This window comes from Oncorhynchus nerka, linkage group LG7 (genome assembly GCF_034236695.1).
Source record: "Oncorhynchus nerka isolate Pitt River linkage group LG7, Oner_Uvic_2.0, whole genome shotgun sequence".
Classification (NCBI taxonomy): Eukaryota; Metazoa; Chordata; class Actinopteri; order Salmoniformes; family Salmonidae; genus Oncorhynchus; species Oncorhynchus nerka.
In genome coordinates, this window is record NC_088402.1 from 73,225,278 (window position 1) to 73,249,079 (window position 23,802).

General features: G+C 42.1%; 1 protein-coding gene across 2 annotated transcripts in view; it reads left to right on the plus strand.

Annotated features, from left to right (window-relative positions):
* LOC115132344 (prickle-like protein 1) overlaps window positions 1–23,802 on the plus strand; it is a 39,639-nt gene that overhangs the window by 12,208 nt on the left and 3,629 nt on the right. The window contains exons 2-6 of one of the 2 annotated variants that reach the window (XM_029664912.2): window positions 7,459–7,541; window positions 20,022–20,205; window positions 20,901–21,014; window positions 21,263–21,400; window positions 21,608–21,811. In XM_029664912.2, the coding sequence (XP_029520772.1) occupies window positions 7,459–7,541; window positions 20,022–20,205; window positions 20,901–21,014; window positions 21,263–21,400; window positions 21,608–21,811 (723 nt within the window). Of the gene's footprint in view, window positions 1–7,458; window positions 7,542–13,681; window positions 13,803–20,021; window positions 20,206–20,900; window positions 21,015–21,262; window positions 21,401–21,607; window positions 21,812–23,802 lie in introns of those variants that run through there. The other variant, XM_029664913.2, reaches the window with a different exon arrangement.

The following is a 23,802-nucleotide window of genomic DNA, read 5'->3' on the forward strand; positions in this document are numbered from 1 at the left end:
TCTCTGTATTTATGACACACTTTCCCAGGAAGTCTCATGCTCTGGTGGAGAGTTGTACATGTCAAGGATCAGTGAGTATGGCAGAGGGCAATGAGGCTTCACTAGCTGTTTGTTTTAGCACACGTGTTAACATGGGTCGCCGCATTCCCCAGAGACAAAAGAGTCAGCTCTCTGACTGTGAGAGACTATGTGTAGTTATGTGTGAGCGTGTGTGTTCAGTACAAGGTATGAAGTACAAAACAGATATTTTCATGTTTGAATTCGTATTTTATTAATAGCAACTTGGAGGGGAACGTTTGACGAGGACTTACTTTCTCAGTACTCCGTACAGTTGGGCTTGTGTGATTAGAGTTGGGGGTTTCCCCCTCCCTGTCCCCCTGAGATCAGTCACCATGTCTGAAAGTTATGTTAGCAAATGAGAACAGAAAGGTCCAGTCACCCAGAAGTTCCTTTATCCCCACCTTCTTGCCATTTTACATTTGTGTGTATACACAAGACGTTCAGACAGGCTATGTTTAACTTTTCAATGTATGTTTCTGCCTTGTACTGATTGATTTAGATAACATTGAGTACGTATGTCTGTGTGTGAGCATGCATGTACATGTCCTTATGTAGATATTAAATCACACACCAGATGCAATAAAATGGTATGTGAACCATTCAATGTTCTTTCCTTAGCTTGTGACTGTTTCATGTGGGCTAACCTGTTGATGCTGTTCATAGATTGGGCATCTGAGCTCAGAGCAGGGGGGGTGGTGCCATTGGTAGGTTGGTGTTGAAGTGTCTCAGTGGTGTAGTTTCTCAATGACACACAAACATCACAACATCTGGACTCAGTGAAGGAATAGGCTCATATATGAAAAGAGTGAAATACAGACAACAACATCCAACCGATTGGTCTATTGTAGCATTGTTAGCACTGCAGCCCCATCATAATAACCCAGTTTCACAAGCAATAAAAACCCAAATGGTATAACTGGCTTGACGTGAATACTAACATGACATTTACCCTATGTACTGATATGTGGTTTGAGAACAAAGTTGAACAGGTATTCACAGGTGCCTTCCAATTCCCATATCACATGGGTTTGGTTAATTTGGGTGTGTGTATGTGAGAGAGAAGGATAAGTGGTATGTCTGCATGTCTGTGTAGTTTGTGAGATTGCTCGAGGGAGTCTCCAATTTTTTGGCACCGTTCTTGTTTCGTGGCAGGGATTATCTCTCCCTGTCTCTCTCATTTATCTAAGAAATATTGTTTTGTTAACTACCCCATCCTTCCCTTTCTATTGTTTGAAGGGCTGGCTAATGTTTTGCACAATGAAACAAGAGTAGACTGACAAATTGTCATGTACACCACACAAACCAAAACCGGGTGTATCGGGTTATGGTGTATGGCAGGGGTTCCCAATTACATTCAGCAGTGGGTTGATATTATTTTTTTTTCTTTATTATTTTTTTCTTGAGAGGATGGTTGGGGGCCGGAACATAGTAATACATAATTGTACACTGCAAGATGCCCAAACATATATAGAATTTGAGAAAAACTGAATAATTTCAAACCTTGATTAAATTGGGATACTTGGGAATAGGGTTGGGCGGGATACCGTATCCAGTGGAGGCTAGCTCCTCTGGGTACATTGACTTCAATACAAAACCTAGGAGGCTCATGGTTCTCACCACCTTCCATAGACTTACACAGTAATTATGACAACTTCCAGAGGACGTCCTCCAACCTATCAGAGCTCTTGCAGCATGAACTGACATGTCCACCCAATCAAAGGATCAGATAATCTAGTACTAAAAGCACAAGCTAGAACTGCAGTACATAAAATGTGGTGAGTTGTCGTCTCAAAGAGAGAGAAAGACAATAGTTGAACAGTTTTGAACGAATACATTTCTTCTAAAATGAAGGAGATCAAGACAGAGAGAGAGCTAATATGGTGACAATGATGTAGGCTGTATGTAGCGGTTAGCGATTTATTAGTGATGCACCGATATTACATTTTTGGCCGAATCCGATATCCAATATCTTCCTTGCTAAAAAAAAATGACACCAATACCTGATATTTAACATTTTAGCTGCCTTTTAAGCATTCTAATACAGATAAATAGTTAACACACACACATGGATGCAGCGGTCTAAGGCACTGCATCTCCGTGCAAGAGGCGTCACTACAGTCCCTGGTTCGGGTCCAGGCTGTATCACATGCGGTTGTGATTAGGAGTCCCATAGGGCAGCGCAAAATTGGTCCAGCATCGTCCAGGTTTGGCCGGGGTAAGTCGTCATTGTAAATAAGAATTCGTTCTTAACTGACTTGTTAAATAAAGGTTAAATAAAGGTTACACAGACAGACACGCACACACTCACACACACTGACCAAAAAGTTATTTTGTTGGTATTTACGTATGTCCCCATTACCAGTAAAACATAATCAAAACCTATTTCTTTCACTTACTTGCTGTGCTGTTTCATTCTCAACCAGGATTGCATCATACATGTCAAGCAGTGAAGTTTCAGCTCTGTCTGTCTGTGATGCCTCTTCCTCGGTACACACTATCACTATGTCTGTTTACATCTTGTCCAGCTGTGTATGTAACATTCACATAAACCCTGTTTCTTGTCTACATCAAAGTAGCGGTCCTTGTACATAGCATTGAGCATGGTGGCGACACAGTAAAGAGAGAATGCCACCGAATTGCTTGCTCACAGCTTGTGTGGGCAGTTGTGTTGCCGGGGCAAACTGTTGTCAAGAGCAACTGTTTCATTCACCGATGTGGGCCAGTAAAAACATCCACCTCGTCGGGAAAAGGGGCCATCTTCACTCAATAGAAACTATTCAGCACTAACGTCACACACTAGCTGCTAGCTAACTGGTTAGCTTAGCATTGACAAAGTCAAAATGGGCATGCGCACTCCACTGTTATGTGACAGAATCGGTGGTGTTAAAATTAGGAATTAGAATACGAATACTACACTGAACAAAAATATGAGTGCAACATGTAAAGTGTTTGTCCCATGTTTCATGAGCTAAAAAAAAATATCCCAGAAATGTTCCATACGCACATGAAGCTTATCTCAAATTTTGTGCACATTTGTTTACATTCCAGTCAGTTTTGTTGAACAGATGTTTCAATGCCTTGACAGAGGGTATCACGTCTGTTGCAGGCACAGTTGATGAGTTTATTCCTCGAGTCAGTTGTTCGAATGGCGCTAACTAGTGTGTTCATGTTTCCAAGTTTCAAACATGTTCTCAAATGCCATTGAAATGGCAGCAGTGGTATGACAACCAGCTCAGTACGAAATTCTCAACGACCCACTGTGCTGTCAGACTCAGCCTGCTTATGGGGCTGATATCGCTGGTCCAAATGTCAGTCATGAAGCTAATAGCAATGACGCTATTACTGTGTAACTCCGGGAGGGCAACATCTGAAAAATGGTACAAAAAAAAACTGAGAACGATTTATTGTCAAGGGCAATGAATTCCATTATCTTGGCTTTAATGGATTTCACCTTTTGAGTTCTCGCTCTGAAATTTCCTTACTCTTTCAAATGACTGCTCGACTTGACTGCTCGATCCACACAGCAGACATTGTGGGCTAGGTTAGGAATGCTGTGTTGCACGTGTAGTGCGTGGCGTCATTACATCATGTGCATACCTATATAACGTAGGCACATCAGCTTTGACATTGGTTTTGCACATCGGCTTTAAACTAGACATCGGGCCGATACTGATGTTGGCATTTTTAGCTAATATCAGCCGATTCCGATATGTTCACCGATATATTGTGCATCCCTAGTATATACTGTATTCCGGGTTATTTGGAAATACCCACAGGATGGTTTTCATATACCGTCAATACCGTTGAAACTATTTCTTTGGGGTTTTTGAATACATTTCAATATTTGTAAATACCTGCAGTGAACTCGTGGAAGAAGTTAGGAGATGAAGCAGATTGCGTTCTTCATTTGCCTGCAACATTATTCTTCATTATGAAGCTTACCGTAGTTCCCCAGAACAGCAGGCAGTCACGTGTTCGTGGTAAAGTGTACAACTGTAGAATGCGGACGCTAGTGAGTCCATAGCATTCTATATCTATTGGTGAGTCCTTCTCTGTTGTGCTGCACATATGAGGTAATGAAGTTACACTTGTTGCAATTCACTACTAAATGTTTGCCATCAGATATTTTATAACTGTCTAAGATGTGCTATACTCTCCAGCTGTGTATTTAGTTACTTCTTAGTTTGCTGAGTATGTGGCTGAATGAATAAGGAGACGGGTTGTTAGCTTTCTGCCATGTTTGAGAAGTCAAAGACCTCTGGATGAGTTATCTGTACAGCTGCCATTTTTTCCCCTGTGCTTCCAACTAGCATGTTTCCCCCCTCTGCTCCGTGTACACATGCTGCTCTTCCATCAGACAAGCATACATCACAACTTTGTTCATTTACGCAATTTCTCTCGTTCCCTTTCGCTTGTAAATGTCCACACTCACTGAAAATGGCTACTCGCTGTACTTGTATAACTTTATGAGCTGGAACAATTGGGGGGCAAATCAAATCACCCACGAGACGAATTTGGCCCGCGGGTCTTCTATTGGGGAAACCTAGTGTATGGTGTGAACCAACTGTTTATCATCTACTGTATCTCAACACCTTTAGACAAATGTAAGAAAAGAGCACATTATTGTGAGAAAGGGATTCATCAGAATGTGGTAGAGGAGAGGTAGGATGCCAACGTCAGAGGAAAGGAAAGTGGAGACAGTGACTACATGGAGAGGGAAAGGAAAGAGTGCAGCACACTTCCTGTATCTGTTTCCTTCCTCTCATCTCTAAAAAGAGACACCACAATAGAGCAGTAGTGTGACACACACACTCTCAAAGACTACTTGCATGAATAGACACCAATACTAATGTGCAATTTTTTTATTTTTTTTATGGTTTGTTGAATGTACTTTGAGATATTCTGAATTCACAAAATGACATAGTTTGGGTCGTGTGTGGCTGTAGTCCCACTCCCAGCAGGAGCTGTAGTTCTGCTGTATGGGGATTGGACTCAGGGCCTGGGCTGTTACTTCTGGACTGGAGGAGAACCTGTTCCCCTGCCTCTAACTAGGGCTGTGGCGGTCAGGACATTTGGTCAGCCAGTTGTTGCCAAGCAAATAACTGCCGGTCACACTGTATTTGACTGTTAGTTTACAGAAACACGTTTAGCATCTCCTGGCTTCCACACAGAGCCTACAAGCCACTGATGCAGGCCTTTGGAACATCTACATTTAAAAAAGTGAGATCTATGGCATCCCACAACTGTCCCAGAATTTACATACTTGAAGGAATAAGCGTTACACCGATGCCTGTATTGGAGCAGGATCGATTTGGAGGTGGAGAGTTTGTCATGATCTGGGACCATGTTATGCTCTACACCGGTTGCAAAGCGAATTAATGTGTTTAATTTGAAGAAGTTATTTGGACACTTTAGTTGTGATACAAACCTTATCAAAGCATATAGGCCTATGGGCTAGGCTACAGGAGGTGTGCGACTATGATTTGAAAAAGTACCAAAAAAAAGTGTGCACTGTTTATTGCCTTAACGCACGCGCTGGGCATCCTTCACAAGTGTTAATAAACTCAGCAAAAAAAGAAATGTCCTCTCACTGTCAACTGCGTTTATTTTCAGCAAACTTAACGTGTAAATATTTGTATGAACATAATAAGATTCAACAACTGAGACATAAACTGAACAAGTTTCACAGACATGTGACTAACAGAAATGGAATAATGTGTCCCTGATCAAAGGGGGGTGAAAATCAGAAGTAACAGTCAGTATCTGGTATGGCAACCAGCTGCATTAATAAGTACTGCAGTGCATCTCCTCCTCATGGACTGCACCAGATTGGCCGGTTCTTGCTGTGAGATGTTACCCCACTCTTCCACCAAGGCACTTGCAAGTTCCCGGACATTTCTGGGGGGAATGGCCCTAGCCCTCATCCTCCGATCCAACAGGTCCCAGACGTGCTCAATGCTGTGACACACCGTCCCAGACCATGACGGACCCTCCACCTCCAAATCTATCCCGCTCCAGAGTACAGGCCTCAGTGTAACACTCATTCCTTCGACGATAAATACAAATCCGACCATCACCCCTGGTGAGACAAAACCCCGACTTGTCAGTGAAAAGCACTTTTTGCCAGTCCTGTCTGGTCCAGTGACGATGGGTTTGTGCACATAGGCGACATTGTTGCCGGTGATGTCTGGTGAGGACCTGCCTTACAACAGGCCTACAAACCCTCAGTCCAGCCTCTCTCAGCGGACAGTCTGAGCACTGATGGAGCAATTGTGCGTTTCTGGTGTAACTCGGGCAGTTGTTGTTGCCATCCTGTACCTGTCCCGCAGGTGTGATGTTTGGATGTACCGATCCTGTGCAGGTGTTGTTACACGTGTTCTGCCACTGCGAGGACGATCAGCTGTCCGTCTTGTCTCCCTGTAACGCTGTCTTAGGCGTCTCACAGTACGGACATAGCAATTTATTGCCCTGGCCACATCTGCAGTCCTCATGCCTCCTTGCAGCATGCCTAAGGCACATTCATGCAGATGAGCAGGGACCCTGGGCATCTTTCTTTTGGTGTTTTTCAGAGTCAGTAGAAAGGCCTCTTTACTGTCCTAAGTTTTCATAACTGTGACCTTAATTGCCTACCATCTGTAAGCTGTTAGTGTCTTTACGACCGTTACACAGGTGCATGTTCATTAATTGTTTATTGTTCAATGAACAAGCATGAGAAACAGTGTTTAAACCCTTTACAATGAAGATCTGTGTAGTTATTTTAATTTTTACAAATTTATCTTTGAAAGACCCCCCCCCTCTTTTTGTTCATGGATACATTATTCCATTTCTGTTAGTCACGTGTTTGTGGAACATGTTCAGTTTATATCTCAGTTGTGAAATCTTTTGACACATGTTATGTTTGCTGAAAGTGACAGTGAGAGGACGTTTCTTTTTTTGCTGAGTTTGTGTTCACACATAAACATACACAACCCTATTAACACACCCTGTTACACAGTCATGCACATTGTTTACACTCATGTACTCACAGATGACATCACACCCATGGATTATGAGCAAGACCAATAATACATATTGAACCAATACAATCCTACTTCAAACTGCAGATGTGCAAATTGAGGGGGTGAGGGAAGGGATATTTCCATGTTTTTCACTGGATCTCTGTAAATTTATTTTGCTTTCCAGAGAATTGCTTTCCTCCTCAAGGATGACCCTCTCACCATCCATACTGCTTTTGATTAAAGTGGATTGACCATTGACACGTGACCATTTCTCCTCCCAATCACTTACTGTCATGTGAAATAAAGAAATGCTGCATTTGTTGATAATTTTATTCTAATTGTTTGTGATGCATGAATGATATCATACTGGGTGTCTAATGTCGTGTTGTGGTGATTTCAGCAGGAGGAGGAAGACCCAGACCGGGGACAACCATGTATAAGATGTGGAGACCAGTGTCCTGGCTTTCGTATGCATGGCTGGAGGTAGGCCTCGTATACTCCCGTTACATACTCCTCACAGGAACACCGACACTGTTTTCAAGATGTTTCATGTGATTATATTTCATGCCATAGGTGTCTTTCCTTCTCATTTTGGAGTCATAACTCATAAGTAGGATAGGTATGATCACAGTCTAGTGCAGGCAGTGCTCTCTTGTGTGTCACATGGCTGTCGCTATTTGGTTGTAACTTACTTATTGAGGAAGAGTCATATGGCTAACTTCCATTCTGTATTGGGTGATTTGAGGTGATTTCTGACAACAATATGGTTTCTCTGTGTTTTTATATGTTAGAGTGGATTGGGGATTGGAGAGCTGATTAACCAAACTGTCCATGTGGAGAGTAGGTCTAGATATAGACTCAAACAAACATTATCCAAACACAACACATTTACCACATCCAGAACAGATAAAGCATTCAGTAATGTGAAAGAAAAGGTAATAGAGAATCTAGGCAACAAAAAAAACAGAGCAGCTGCACTTTGTGTGAGTCGATGTTATTCACACACAAACAACCCCTGAGTGCAAGGGTTTACCATTAGAAATGCTAGCTGCATGTGGTTTAGCACGTTTAAAACTTTTGAAAGTGTTCATAGCAGAGACCTATGACATGCTGTGGTTGGAGGGAGCTCTCTGATTATACATGTAGCCTATACACTGTAATCTAACAATTCCACAACAACTACCTAATACACACAAATCTAAGTAAAGTAAAGTAATGGAATAATAATATCTACACTACCGTTCAAAAGTTTGGAGTCACTTAGAAAGGTCCTTGTTTTTGAAAGAAAAGGTAATTTTTTTGTCCATCAAAATAACATCAAATTGATCAGAAATACAGTGTAGACATTTTTAATGTTGTAAATGACTATTGTAGCTGGAAACAGCTGATTTTTAATGGAATATCTTCAGGTCTACAGAGGCTCATTATCAGCAACCAATGGCATGTTGTGTTAGCTAATCCAAGTTTATCATTTTAAAAGGCAAATTGATCATTAAAAAAACCTTTTGCAATTATGTTAGCACAGCTGAAGACTGTTGTGCTGATTAAAGAGGCAATTAAACTGGCCTTCTTTAGACTAGTTGAGTATCTGGAGCAACAGCATTTCTGGGCCAAAAGGTATGTGGGAGACTCCCCAAACATATAGAAGAAAGTACTCTGGTCAGATAAGACTAAAATTGAGCTTTTAGGCCATCAAGGAAAATGCTATGTCTGACCCAGCACCTCTCAACCCAATACCTCTCATTCCCCGAGAACACCATCCCCACAGTGAAGCATGGTGGTGGCAGCATCATGCTGTAGGGATGTTTTTCATTGGCCGGGACTGAGAAACTGGTCAGACTTGAAGGAATGATGGATTGCGCTAAATACAGGTACATTCTTGAGGGAAACCTGTTTCAGTCTTCCAGAGATTTGAGACTGGGACAGAGGTTCACCTTCCAGCAGGACAATGACCCAAGCATACTGCTAAAGCAACACTCAAGTGGTTTAAGGGGAAACATTTAAATGTCTTGGAATGGCCTAGTCAAAGCCGAGACTTGATTCCAAGTGAGAATCTGTGGTAAGACTTAAAGATTGCTGTACACCAGCGGAATCCATCCAACTTGAAGGAGCTGGAGCAGTTTTGCCTTGAAGAATGGGCAAAAATCACAGTACATCAAGCTTATAGAGACATACCCCAAGAGACTTTGTATTTATTTATTTTTATTTAACTAGGCAAGTCAGTTAAAAACAAATTCTTATTTTCAATGACTGCCTAGGTGGGTTAACTGCCTGTTCAGGGGCAGAACGACAGATTTGTACCTTGTCAGCTCGGGAGTTTGAACTTGCAACCTTCCGGTTACTAGTCCAACGCTCTAACCACTAGGCTACCCTGCCGCCCCAGACTTGGAGCTGTAATTGTTGCAAAAGGTGGCTCGACAAAGTATTGACTTTGGGGGGGTGAATAGTTATGCATACTCAAATTTTCTTTTTTTTTTGGTATTGTTTCTTGTTTGTTTCACAATAAAAAATATTTTGCATCAAGGTGGTAGGCATGTTGTGTAAATCAAATTATACAAATTCCAGGTTGTAAAATAGGAAAAATGCCAAGGAGGGTGAATACTTTCACAAGCCATTGTTGATATTCCATAAAAATCTGCCATTTCCAGCTACAATAGTCATTTACAACATTAACAATGTCTACACTGTATTTTTGATTAATTTGCTCTTATTTTAATGGACAAAAAAATAGCTTTTCTTCAAAAACAAGGGACCCCAAACTTTTGAACGGTAGTGTACATATAGGTGTGAGCCTCTGTCTTTCGGTGTGTCATATATTTTAAAAGAAGTCTTGTGACCGAGGAAAGACTATTTTTTACGCGCTTTAGCACTCAGCGGTTCCATTCTGTGAGCTTGTGTGGCCTACCACTTTGAGGTTGAGCTGTTGTTGCTCCTAGGCGTTTCCACTTCACAATAACAGCACTTACAATTGCCCCGGGGCAGCTCTGGCGGTGTGGAAGTTTGACGAACTGACTTGTTGGAAAGGTGGCATCCTATGATGGTGCCACATTGAAAGTCACTGAGCTCTTGAGTACGGGCCATTCTACTGCAAATCTTTGTCTATGGAGATTGCATGGCTGTATGCTCGATTTTATACACCTGTCAGCAACGGGTTTGGCAGAAATCCACAAATTTTGGCCATTTATTTGGTCAGTGAAGCTATAACTTTCATTTTGGCTCTTTGAGATCAAATGTTTTATTTGAGGCGATAGTACAGAATGTCACTTTTTATTTGAGTGTTTTTATACATATGGGTATAAAAACACTCAAATAAAAAGTGACATTCTGTACTATCGCCTCAAATAAAACATTTGATCTCAAAGAGCCAAAATGAAAGTTATAGCTTCACTGACCAAATAAATATGGAGAGCGTGTATACAGCTCACTGTGCCCCTGAAAATTAGTGGCTGTCTGTTGAAGTGTTTTTCAACCACCTATGGTCATTTAGGTGTCCAGTCAGTGTCCTCGTGTCTTTCTGAGGAACAACTAGTATTCCTCTCCCTTTTCTTCTGTGTTTGCATTCTCCCTGTATGAATCCTCTTCACTCCTCCCATCCCCCTCTCCTCCTCAGTGTGTCCAGACCATTGGGTCTCTTAGTTAGTCCTAATCCTGTCCTCCCTCTCCTCCTCAGTGTGTCCAGCCCATTGGGTCTTTTAGTTAGTCCTAATCCTGTCCTCCCTCCCCTCCTCAGTGTGTCCAGCCCATTGGGTCTCTTAGTTAGTCCTAATCCTGTCCTCCCTCCCTTCCTCAGTGTGTCCAGCCCATTGGGTCTCTTAGTTAGTCCTAATCCTGTCCTCCCTCCCCTCCTCAGTGTGTCCAGCCCATTGGGTCTCTTAGTTAGTCCTAATCCTGTCCGTCACCCTAATAAGATTAGCCCTTTCAGATCCGGCTACTGCCGCCACCGCTGTGATGAAGCCCTAAACTTCTCTACCCCTCCCTGAATCTCTCCCTCCCTCCTTCTCCCCATCCCTTTCTTTCAGATCCCGCTGTGATCGGACCACCACTGCTGCGATAGGGATGGGTTGAAGGAGGGGTGGCTCTCTCTGACTTTTCACTGTCTTCATACAGTTAATAAGCACTTTGAGGAAGGGCAGTTTAGAAGGTTTTGAGTTTGGACCGGTACATTTAAAAACTATTTTTGTAGACGCACTGAAGTTGACACAGCTTGCACTTCTGACTATTTTCTGAAGTACTCCCTTTATTAGTTGTTTTAGTGAATGGAGACAATAGCCACATTTCATGGTAATTCTGACAGAGAGAAAGAGAGTTCTGGGTTAAACAATGCAGCATACACAAACACACATTGGGCCTTCAGAAGATAAGCCAACCCTGGCTGGCAGATTGAACTAATAAAGAGTCAGATATAAGAAACAGACTGGGTTCTACTTAAGAAATAAGGCACGAGGTGGTGTGGTATATGGCCCATATACCATGTCTAAGATATGTTCTTAAGCATGACGCAACGCGAATACAGTCCTTAACCGTGGTATATTACCCATATACCACAAACCCCTGAGGTGCCTTATTGCTATTATACACTGGTTACCAATGTAATTTGAGCAGTAAAAATACATTTTTGTCATACCCATGGTATACGGTCTGAAATACCACAGCTGTCTGCCAATCAGCATTCAGGGCTCAAACCACCCAGTTTATAAATATGGAATAAAGGCTGCAAGGAGGGTATTAATTTCTATCAAATTATTCTAATTGAGTGCTTACGTCCTTGGTTATTATGTCCCTGTGTTGTGTTGAGGTCAAGTCAACAGGCTTTGAAGACAAACAGTCCTTAATCTAAAGCACATGGTGACTCTACTGTACTGTCATGCTAAAAACACAGACAAACCAGATAAAAGAACCAGATGTAAAACTGCGACTGTCATCATATCATTGATGTGTTTACCATACATCTTTGGTGTGGTTATATTCATCTTTGGTATGGTGAAGTTATTGAAAGACATTTCGGCAGAATAGAGAGGGTACATGGTTTGAGGTCTGGTGACCGGGAGTTTTTGTTTAATGTTCCAGTCTGATATCAGGGCAAGAATAATGAGCGGTGTTTAATCCTTTTAAGCAGGAGGTGTCAGAACCACAGTTACTTCCCAGTTACCACAGAGCAGAATGATTCAAGGATTGAGATGTATGGGGGTCACTGTTTAACATCTTAAAGACTCCAGAGTTCAGGACAAATGGCATCTCATTTATTAACCCATTCACAGTAACACCTACCCCCATTACCCCCATGGAAGACAAACATGCAAGTGACCAAAGAGCTTGGCTGTTTAACCACACTGTCAGGGCAGTGATCTATCATCAACCTGCTCTCTCCCAGGCTGGGCCGGGGCCTCTTAGGCAGGGTGCAGATGGCTCCACCACCCCATCCACCAGAGGAGGAATTAAGTTACTTGTGACCCCATAGGTCCCAGTCAGTGACACTGAGACACAGAGTGCTCAAAGCCAGCCTCCCCTATTAGTTGGTAAGAGCAGGCAGGTGGCGTGGCGATTACTCAGGCACTAATTACTGACCACAGAGCAAGCATTCTGGGACAGTGTCCATCTGTTTCTTAGAGGGATGGATGGATCTATCTAATCTGGACTCCGAGCACTATCAGGCCACAGAGAGAGATACTGTAGCTACTCAGTTTAAATCACAGCTAGTCACACCAAGAGCAGAGCAGACACATTCATCCCAAGAGAGTTATTGATCACTGTACTTTACAAACTGGCCGGTACATTACCCATTAGACACATGTATGGCCAAAACAAATGGGGATGGATTGAATGGCTAATGATACATCTAAAAAGTGACTTTTGAATTTGTTATAAGTTGTGATTGTATGGAAGAGTGAATATCTTATTACTTATCTTGTCAGGGTTGATGGCACACTTGTTGATGTTTGAACGGTTAAATAGTTATTCCAGGCGAGAGTGAGAGAAACCGGAAAAGGGGATTGAACAGAGAAAGATAAAAGAGAGATTGACAAGCGAGGCAATTCAACATAGATCTAAGGACAAAGGGCCTTTTTGGTTGGATGTGTTGATTGACAGGTCATCCTGGAGTGATTGACAGCGAGGACAGATGAGCTGTTATGATTTTGGACTTCTTAGAGGCCTGTAGCCAGGCCAAGATGTTCTCTGAAATGCCATCCTTTAAATGGTCAAAAGGGCTTGATGTCCAAACATAAGCATTTTTTATCTGTGCTGCATTGCTCATCTTGATTAGACTTGTCAGAACATGAAATGATTCATTCCCAAATGAAGTTGAGTTATAGAATCTGCTCCAATTATTTCAAACATTAAAGCTGACTGCATTGGTGTGTGTATGTGTGTTCTGAAAATGTGAGAGGTCAAATTGAACTATTGCACGCTTTTTAGAAGTGTGGAGAAACCATGCAGTGAATGGAAAGAATGTAGTGTGTGTGTGTGTGTCCAGAGACTTATTGTTTGGTCAACTCTTATTAGATGGGGGTAGAGGGATGGTGTGGGGGAGGGATACATTGAAAAGAGACATGTAGAGAGAGAAAACACATTTCCACTGGTAAGGAGCTGCCTCATCTTGAACTCAGCTCTGACAAGGCAGACAGGCAGCAGCACGATGTGACTAAATCTGAGATCAGATTCTGAGAAGCTTCACTATAGCACCGGTCTGGATAGGAGGATGTTACAGAGTCAGCATGGATTTCTTTGTGACGTTGATGACGAAAGGTAAAGGTCTTGGCTAATTCCTGCTTTACTTTTTTGTTTTGTTGTATGTAGCCACTAATTGGAAGGCTTAACACTCATCGAACAGAAAGTTAAAGTCCTTGTGTGTACTTGAATGTGTTAGCTCACAGCGGATAGTAGGAAGTGGATAGTGGGGTCCCTGCTTGCCAGAGGGAGAGGGGTTAGAATTTAGATTGAGCCTGTTAACACTGCTAGCAGATTTGAAAACAGGACCGCTAATGAATGTAATTTGTGTTGTGGCATTCCAAAAGTGAAAATAAGCAGAGAGAGAGTTATTTCTGCTCCCCTCCAAGAGGGCTAGTAGGGAATATAAAAGTTATTTTGGATTATGTGTCAGGATTATGTGGTCCTGCTGTGCAGTATGTACTGTGCACTAATGGAAGTTACACAGTCTCCATGCTGGCCCAGTTCACACTGTTTTACTCTGTTTAGTGGTTAAGACCAGATTAGAGTACCACAAGCTAATAGGTATTTTATTATAATAATTTTTACGCATGTGCTTCGTAAAAAAAAAAAATGTTTTAGAGGATGAAAGAAGGATATACTTTATATGTTTCTAATATATAGCACTAGTGAACTACACTAAAGCCATCAGCGCTGTGTGAAAAGACCAGAGAGGTCATAGTAAACATTTAGGCCATGTGGCAGAGCAATGATTTCTGACCTCAGTAGCATCACAGAGAAGCAGCCTCACTTCTTTACTGTATCCTTCTGCCCAGCAGTCAGTCATGTACGGGATTATCCACAACCAGAGTCCCTGTTTATATATCAACACAAAGAAAGATGCTGTTACAGCCACAGCGTTGTGACGTAACCTGAGAATTGGAGGCATAACATGGATTACAGGCCAAACATATCACATCAGCATCTGCTCTGTGACCACAGTAGAACCGCTGGTCATTTCTGAGGGTCTCGTGGCAGTGGCTGTGGCGGCTGAGTGTGCCATCCTGGCATTCAAGCTAAATATACTCTTAATGGCAAGCTAGATGTCTTTCCAGGTTGGCAAAGAGATACAAGTGGGTTAATAACAATCAAGATCATTTGCAAGCACAGTCCTACACATCATTTAAAATGAATTGCTCTGGTGCAATAGTGTTTCATGTTGTACTTGGAAACTGTACTCTGGACAACTCTTTGCTGATTGGCACTGATAAATCTCCCTGTTAAATCTGATAAATCTCCCTGTTAAATCTGATAAATCTCCCTGTTATTTTGAGGAGCTGGTGGGTAGCTGGATATCATTCCCTGGTACATGTAGTGGTTTTCCAGCTGCCTGTATGCTGCGGGGCATCTGTACCACGCACGCGCACACACACACGTGACTCTGTGTTGTACGGTGGCTCTTACATCCACACACGTACAGTGTACACGAGCTCTGAGGACAAACAGCTGGGGCTGGATTGTGGCGTGTGAGTTTTGCCAGCATGGCTTACCCTGAGGTGACCTGCTATGTTTACCATGATTTATACTGAACCCACTGCACTACAACCTGGCCTTATAAGGAGCTAAGGCAGCCAGGGTTGGAAACGATCCGCAGGAGAGCTGTTCAGTTTAATATTTTATTGTGAAGGGAATAGTAGTAAGGATGGGATGGGAGACTTTGGAACAGGGGATTGAAAGTGAATGCTGTTTATCCACATGAAAGGATTGGTGTTTGTGTGTGTGTTTTAAGGGGGATGTCTACGCAAAGCGGCTTTGTCCTCCATCTGTGCCTGAGGAGCTGGCCTTGAGCCGCAAATACCAGCTGAGGGCCTGTTATGCAATCACACAAGAACCAGAGAGATACTGTTTATACAGGAGCCCACACACTGATGCATCCACACACTGATGCATCCACACACGTAATGCCTACACAGACATGAACACATACTGTACAAACCCTTTCTCACACTGTCACAGTCAGTCCCACATACAGACAGGCCCAATTACTCAGAGGAAAGATATGACAGCCCAGAGGGGGTGACAAGGGGGAGGATTACCCCCTCCATCTCCATCTTCTCTTCCTCCAACAGTTATTAACCACTGTGGGACAGGGGAGAACGACTGCCCCCTCTCATTGTAGCCACGGAAGTTTAAGGACGGCCGCAGTACTGCAGGCATTGTTAGCAGAAAACAGGCTCCAACATTATATTGAATGGAAAAATTGCAATATTCATGGTCAGTCTTTGTGTAAATACATTTTACAAATTCAAAGACAATCATGCTACCAATAATTGCTTATAATAGAACAGATGTATGTCCTTGAACCCATTAAAAAAAATTGCACACAGAAGAAGTTATAAGAATAATTAAGTTACTAATGGCAACCAGCAGGACAACGGATCAACCTTCAACTTGAGTTATTCAATGAGAGGGGGCAACCCTTAGACCGCCGGGTACTCAGCACTCTATTGTCCCTCTAATAATTCTAACATCAATGCAAATCTAATCGAAAATCTAGTCAAACACTTCATGAGAGCCCATGAGCTCATGTTGCGTAACATTTCTGTAGGCTATGCAATTGCGTGAGAAAACAGATTGATGGCCTCTATTAAAAAGAGGAGTATCCCATCAGCTTTCTATAGGCTAGGCCTATTATGTTTATATCCCAACTTTCCTAATATTAAGCACATTGCTTATTTTTACACGAGGAGTATAGCCTACCTGGCTGGCATGAAAATGAACTACGGGAAAAGGGTACTCCATTCGCTATTTAACCTCTCTAGGGTAGGTGAGATGCTAACGTCCCACCAGGCCAACATCCGGTGAAACTGCAGATCGCTAACATTCTAAATATACAATTTGTTATAGTAAACATTCCTGTAAATACATGTATCTTACATCATTTAAAATATTAACATTTTATTAATCCAGCTGCTGTGTCAGATTTCAAAAAGGCTCTACTGCGAAAGCAAACCATGCGTTTTATTATTATTATTTTTTTTTAGCATTTACCAACCAAGCATTAGCATCACGAAAGTCAGAAATAACAATAAAATAAATTGCTTACCTTTGAAGATCTTCCTCTGGTGGCAATGCCAAGTGTCCTAACTACCAGTGAATGTTCGTTTTGTTTGATAACATCCACTTTTATAGCCTAACCCGACACATTTGTAAACCGCTTGCGTTGTGATTTCCGTCTCATTCAACTTTGGACGAAGCTTTCGTGGTAATTACACACACTAAACAAACGTTTATCCAGTCATGGTTGGTTTCATTGCAATCCTCTCGTTGTTACTAACACAACCATACTTGATGGTTATTTTCCCGGGACGTATTGACAGAAACAAACTGATTTGAAGACACCAATCAATGACCTCATTGCGCACCAATGGTAGGACCGGTCTATCGTTGATTGACTGTATTTTGGCCCAATGACCACGGATCATCTTGAAATCTAGCTTGGAAGATAGCCAATGAGCGGAGGTAAACGGCAATATGTAATGGTTATACGTTCGAAGACCAGCCTTAGGCGTAAACTCTGGCGTAAAAGAGGCTCATTCGCCATTGCAAATCCTACTTGACGGAGCCACGAGTGTTACGCATAGCAGTACATAGTCAATAGCATTTTCAGCAAGTTTATATATTTAAATTATGGCGAATAACTCAGGAAAAGCTAAAACAAAGTCTAGGTATACAGATTTAACCCAAATTATAGAGGAAATTGATAGAGAAAGCGAGACCGAGTTGCTTCAGCACCTTCTGTCCCCTCTACCGCTGTCCCTTCTGCTCCAACCAGTGGTGTTCACCTGCCCAGATTCAGTATCAATGATAAGATGACATAAACTCTACAGTGGAAAGTCTACACATCGGAGTTATCAGATTCACATGGAATTGTTGTTCAATTTAAATGTTTGAAAATGAAATTATTCGTGATGGGATGGAATGTGATTTTAGCTTCTAAAATGTGAGATTTGGGTTTTCATAAGACAGGGCTCTGCTCCACCCTGTGAACGGACATGGGCAATAAAACTTTTCAAACACACCCTCCTCTCCCTTCCTATATAAGCCCTTGATGACAATATACAGTGGGGCAAAAAAGTATTTAGTCAGCCACCAATTGTGCAAATTCTCCCACTTAAAAAGATGAGAGAGGCCTGTAATTTTCATCATAGATACACTTCAACTATGACAGACAAAATGAGAAAAAAAATCCAGAAAATCACATTGTAGGATTTTTTATGAATTTATTTGTAAATGATGGTGGAAAATAAGTATTTGGTCACCTACAAACAAGCAAGATTTCATCATACATCAATTGTCTTAAATCATTTATTACTAACTAAGTAATTCACAGAAATGCATAAACAAACAAACAAACAAGGTAAATGTGGTTACAAGAAATGATAGGAAAATGTGCCCTAGTGGGCTAAACCGGCATCGCGGCTTGTTAGACAAAAGGGGAAGTGGGGGTCGACTAAGAAGTCACTAATAATAATAACAATTGAAATGCTAATCCTTTGCACATGAACGCTTACTCATTCGGAAACAATTGCAATCAATATATATATTTACGCTCAGTGTGTCGTCTTGATTGCTGGTGAAAAGTTTGTTTCTGTTGGAGAGTTTCGTCCTCTCTCTCTTTCTCTGTCTTCGTTAGAGGGGATAGTTCAGAGTAACATTCATTCATTTGTTATAGAATGGATGTTTCGGCAGTTGTCGTTCTTCGCGTTCAATGATACCGAATTCCTAGCTGCAGACTAGTAATTAATATCAAAGACTTGTTCTTATTCTGTCGGTATCGATAAGCTAAGAGTTTAACCACTTTGTCCCCTCCTGATGGAGAAAAACATGGTCTGGTGATAATTTTTCAAAGTTGGGTTTTATTCAGAATTGCAGAAAAGGGGCTGGGTCCCAGGATGTCTGACCCTAACTGGGCTCAGGGGCGGTCCTCTGATTTAGTTCACTCCCATTCCTTTTTGGGGTTTTTCTTCATTATTAAACAGTCCAAAATCACATTGTAAAATTGTGTAAACAGTATCATACTCACTCATTCATCTTATACAACAATTAGATGTAAACCTCATATCTGAGGCTATTATATAAACAGCGTTATGGTAATGTGGCCACACCGTCTCCCATGAGCTTCCCCAAGTTGTAACAAACGGACCAGTTCGTAGCTGGATTCTTCACCGATCTTTTATACTTTCTCCGGAACATGAAAATGGTCCGTACCACAAGTTCTGTGAGGTGGAAGGAATTATTTTGTTCTCTATGAAAATTTACTCTCTCTATACTGTGTGTCCATGAGGAGATCCTCAGGAATTTACGACGTCTCTCTGGCCACAGCAGCCTAGTTGGAGGAAATGGGGAGGCAGGGAGAGGGGGATGGGGATGGGGCTCGCCACACCCAAAGACGCAACATCATGACACAGGTGACATCAATAAGGGATCATAGCTTTCACCTGGATTCACCTGGTCAGTCTATGACTTGGAAACAGCAGGTGTTCTTAATGTTTTTTTACACTCACACCCACTACTTTCCTTTCGACACACACACTTGCCCATAGTCCTATCGCCATATTGGGATGAAGATACTGCCTTCTCAGCAACGGTGGGAATCTTAATGTGCAGGGCAAAGATGAGGCTTACCGCTATGTCTACCATAGGTGACAAGGTGTTAAACATGTCTGTTCAATGGGCTGGGATCTCCTTCAGCAGGTATTCAGAGAATGGTCAGCTTCCCCATCCTGTGTGTGTGTGTGTGTGTGTGTGTGTGTGTGTGTGTGTGTGTGTGTGTGTGTGTGTGTGTGTGTGTGTGTGTGTCCAACCATGTCACTGTTAGACTGAATGCGTGTGTGTCAGTTTGCAGTTTTACTCCATGCTTGTTTTAGCCTCTGATTGTTTAGTGTATATTTGACTGTATCGGAGTTGGTGACATGCCTCTCCTTGGATGAACACCTTTTTGTTGTGTTAGTAACTGTAATGTAGGGAGTCATATTGAGTCACGCTCAAGAATGTTTGTGGGCTGGCTAATTACTTCATGTCTCCAACGCAAATGATGTTCCTGCCATGCAATGCTTGACTACAGACAGTATGGGTTTTGAGATGGCAATCAATGGTGTGTTTTTATGATTAGATTATTAGATGTGTAAACTGTGTAAAAACTTAGTCACACTTGCCAACTGTTCAGTCCTAGCCTTCTGTTTGGTGGGTGTTGCATCTGTGCAATACTCTGAGTTGCCATGTATTGAACCCAGTGGCCTATTTTTCTCTCCACAGAAAGATCTGTGTGCACTGTAAGTGTGTGCGTGAGGAGCATGCAGTGCGGGCAGTGCCGGGCCAGCTGGAGAGGATGATGATGAAGCTGGTTTCAGACTTCCAAAGACACTCCATCTCTGATGACGACTCGGGCTGTGCCTCCGAGGAGTACGCCTGGGTCCCACCTGGACTCAAGCCTGAACAGGTCAGAACCAGAGAACGGAACCAGAGAACGCTTCACATACATACATTAATGCACACACACACAAAGACATGCACGCACTCTCACACATACATGCATACATTAACACTCAGCATATACAATGAGTGTACAAAACATTAAGAACAACTTCCTAATATTGAGTTGCAACCCCCCTTTTGCCTTCAGAACAGCCTCAATTCGTCAGGGCATGGACTCTACAATGTGTCGAAAGCATTCTACAGGGATGCTGGCCCATGTTGACTCCAATGCTTCCCACAGTTGTGTCAAGTTGGCTCGATGTCCTTTGGGTGGAGGACCATTCTTGATACACATGGGAAACTGTTGAGCTTGACAAACCCAGCAGCGTTGTAGTTCTTGACACAAACTGGTGCGCCTGGCACCTACTACCATTCCCCTTTCAAAGGCAATTAAATATTTTGTCTTACCCATTCACCCACTGAATGGCACATACACAACCCATGTCTCAATTGTCTCAAGGCTTCTTTAACCTGATTTGAAGTAGATTTAACAAGTGACATTAAGGGATCATAGTTTTCACCTGGATTCACCAGGTCAGTCTGTCATGGAAAAAGCAGGAGTCATTAATGTTTTGTACTCAGTGTATGTTTAAACTTCAACACACAGGGTCAAAAACATTATTGGATTGTGTGTCTGAACATTCTTGTTTTTTAATCCAGGTGTATCAGTATTTCAGCTGTATCCCGGATGACAGAGTGCCCTATGCTAACAGCTCAGGAGAGAGGTACCGCATCAAACAGCTCCTTCACCAGCTACCAGCCCACGACAGTGAGGTAACGGTCACTAATACTGTAACTCTGTGTGAGCTTTTGGTTGTCCTAACGCCCTTGGGCTGTAATATAATGGTTTTCTGCTTGTCTGACTCAGCATTGTAACTGTTCTCTAATACTAGACTGGAACTCTGCATGAAATGTTGGTTTTCCTAGCTTCTGGGCTGTAATTTAGTTGGTTTGTGTTGTTCCTCACTAGACTTCTGCTTGTCTGAGTCAGCATTATAACTGTATGTCTTTTGTGTTTCCAGCATCAGTACTGTAACCAACTGGATGAGGAGGAGAAGAAGGAGCTTTGTCTGTTCAGTCAGCAGAGGAAGAGGGAGAACCTGGGCAGAGGCATGGTCAGACTGTTCCCTGTCACCATGACCGGAGCCATCTGCCAACAGGTAGACACTGCTGAGGGTGGGGGATCAGGGGGAGACTAGGGTGGGACGGAAACATTGAGAGTGAGGGATTAGGGAGATGAGACAAGGAATTAGGACATTTCTTGGTTTTTAGTGTATGTATTCTCTGTACTCCCTCAAGCACATTTGCATTTTGTTTACCTATTTTGTCTCTCTCACTTTCTCTCTCTTTCTCTCTCTGTGTTTCAGTGTGGCAGACAGATCTATGGTGGGGACATAGCAGTGTTTGCCAGCCGAGCGGGGCACGGTAGCTGTTGGCACCCTCAGTGTTTCCAGTGTGCCTCGTGCACTGAGCTACTGGTAGACCTCATCTACTTCTACCAGGACGGACAGATCTACTGCGGCCGGCACCACGCTGAGAGAATGAAACCACGCTGCCAGGCCTGTGATGAGGTGACTGTGTTTACAACGCAAATCTCTCCGCACTGGCTCATACACTCTGACCTGCCCTGTCCAGTCCACAAATTTCTCCATACTGTTTAACCGTTGTCTGTCCTTTCCACAATGATCTCTAAACTGTGGATCCACTGTCTGTTTATACATTCTATCTGCCCTGTCCAGTTCTAACACTGACTCCTATGAGGAGATGTGTACTCATACTCTCCCAGCCCAGAGTAAGTCTTCTTTCTTTGATTTACGTGCCTGTAGACCAGGATTGTCAAAAATAATTTTATAGTATGAAGAATACAATTGAACAAATCTGAATAAAATATAAATATTTTCTCCAAACGATTTGAGGGATTTTGGCTATTCTGTGTTGAGCGGTTAACAAAGAAATTGTTATTAATATATACTTAATTTAGAGTTAATGTAACTTTAGTTGTTCTACAAATGTTGGGCTATATGTTTTGATTTTCAATACAATGTAAGGATGCATATGCCTTGAAAGGCATAAGCTCTGCTTAGTTTTTTTGCGCAGGCTGTACACAACATCAAACAAACATTCGCAATTTGATAAGCACTTGATAAAAGCACTTGATAATGCCTAGAATTTCACGGTGGCATCCCCTTTGTCTGGCCGTAATGCACCCTAAATAAAATCCATGCCTTTTGTGTTGTGCCCTCTCTGAGTGGAGCGCACTCCATCACGTGATCGAGTCTTTGTCACAGGCTACAAGTGAAGACAGACGCATCGCGGACGCAACTGCTCGCGTTCTTCCAAGGTGCATATGGAAGCTGTTGGAAGAACTGTCCACATTTACTTTTTGTTAGCCAACAAGATGCGTAGACCTAATGAATAGCAAAAGCACTAGCCTACATCATAGTACAAAGGTCAACCTATTCTGTGTGAGAAATAAATATTCCAAACATAGTCTGGGACACTTGTGGGATGCGGTAGATCCCAAGTTAATACAACCACTAGATTCAAAAAACCTTTTTTACGCAATGTGGCTGAAGCAACAGATCAGAACGTTTAGCTTAAAATGTTGATAAACTATTAGGCTATTTCTTCACATTATAGGCACAGCAATGCGCACATGGTAGTAGGCTATAAGCGCAAATGTTTCATTCGCAGAAAACACCATTATCAAAAGTGACTGCAAATGCAAATATGCATGTAATGCTTTTATTATAACGGTGCATTATTATGGTGAAAATTTACTTCCCCAAACTTGAAACTCACGTGCTGCTTATGTAACCAGTTAGGCAATACACCCCTTGTATAGCTGATTAATGTGCTTAATTTTATGAAGTTATTTGGCCACTTTAGTTGTGATTACAAACTTTATCAAACATATTGGCTTATGGGCTAGGCTACATGAGGTGGGCGACTATGATTTTGAAAAAGTCACAAAAAAAGGCATTGTTTCTTATGCTGGGCAACATCCACGAGTGATAATATATAATTCACAAGTGATAGGCTAATATTGTCACCCATCAAACTATTCTTGATTTAATCTTGTCTTTACATATATTATTTAGTATATGTGTGAAATTTGTTTTGATTTAGAATGGACCATTATCATGCACCTGTATCGAAACGGGCAGCGGAGAAAAAACATGTAATCTATGCACTTAAATAGCGAGTGGAGGACGCTTTTCCCTATGGTTTAATTTCATGCCAGCCAGGCAGACTATACTTCTGTTATAAATATAAGCAATGTGCTTCATTTTTAAAAAAGTTGAGAAATAAATATAGTAGGCCTAGCCTATAGAAAGCTGATTCTCCAATTTTTAATAGAGGCCATCACTCTGTTTTGTCACGCAAAACAGAGCTAACGGGCTCTCATGAAGTGTTTGATTTGATTTTTGAATACATTTGCATTGATGTCAGAATAATTAGAGGGACTATAGAGTGCTGAGAACCAGGCAGTTAGCAAATTTGGTAGGCTACTAATGACCATCAGCAGCATCAGAGCTTGGAAAAGCATAATTACAGTGAC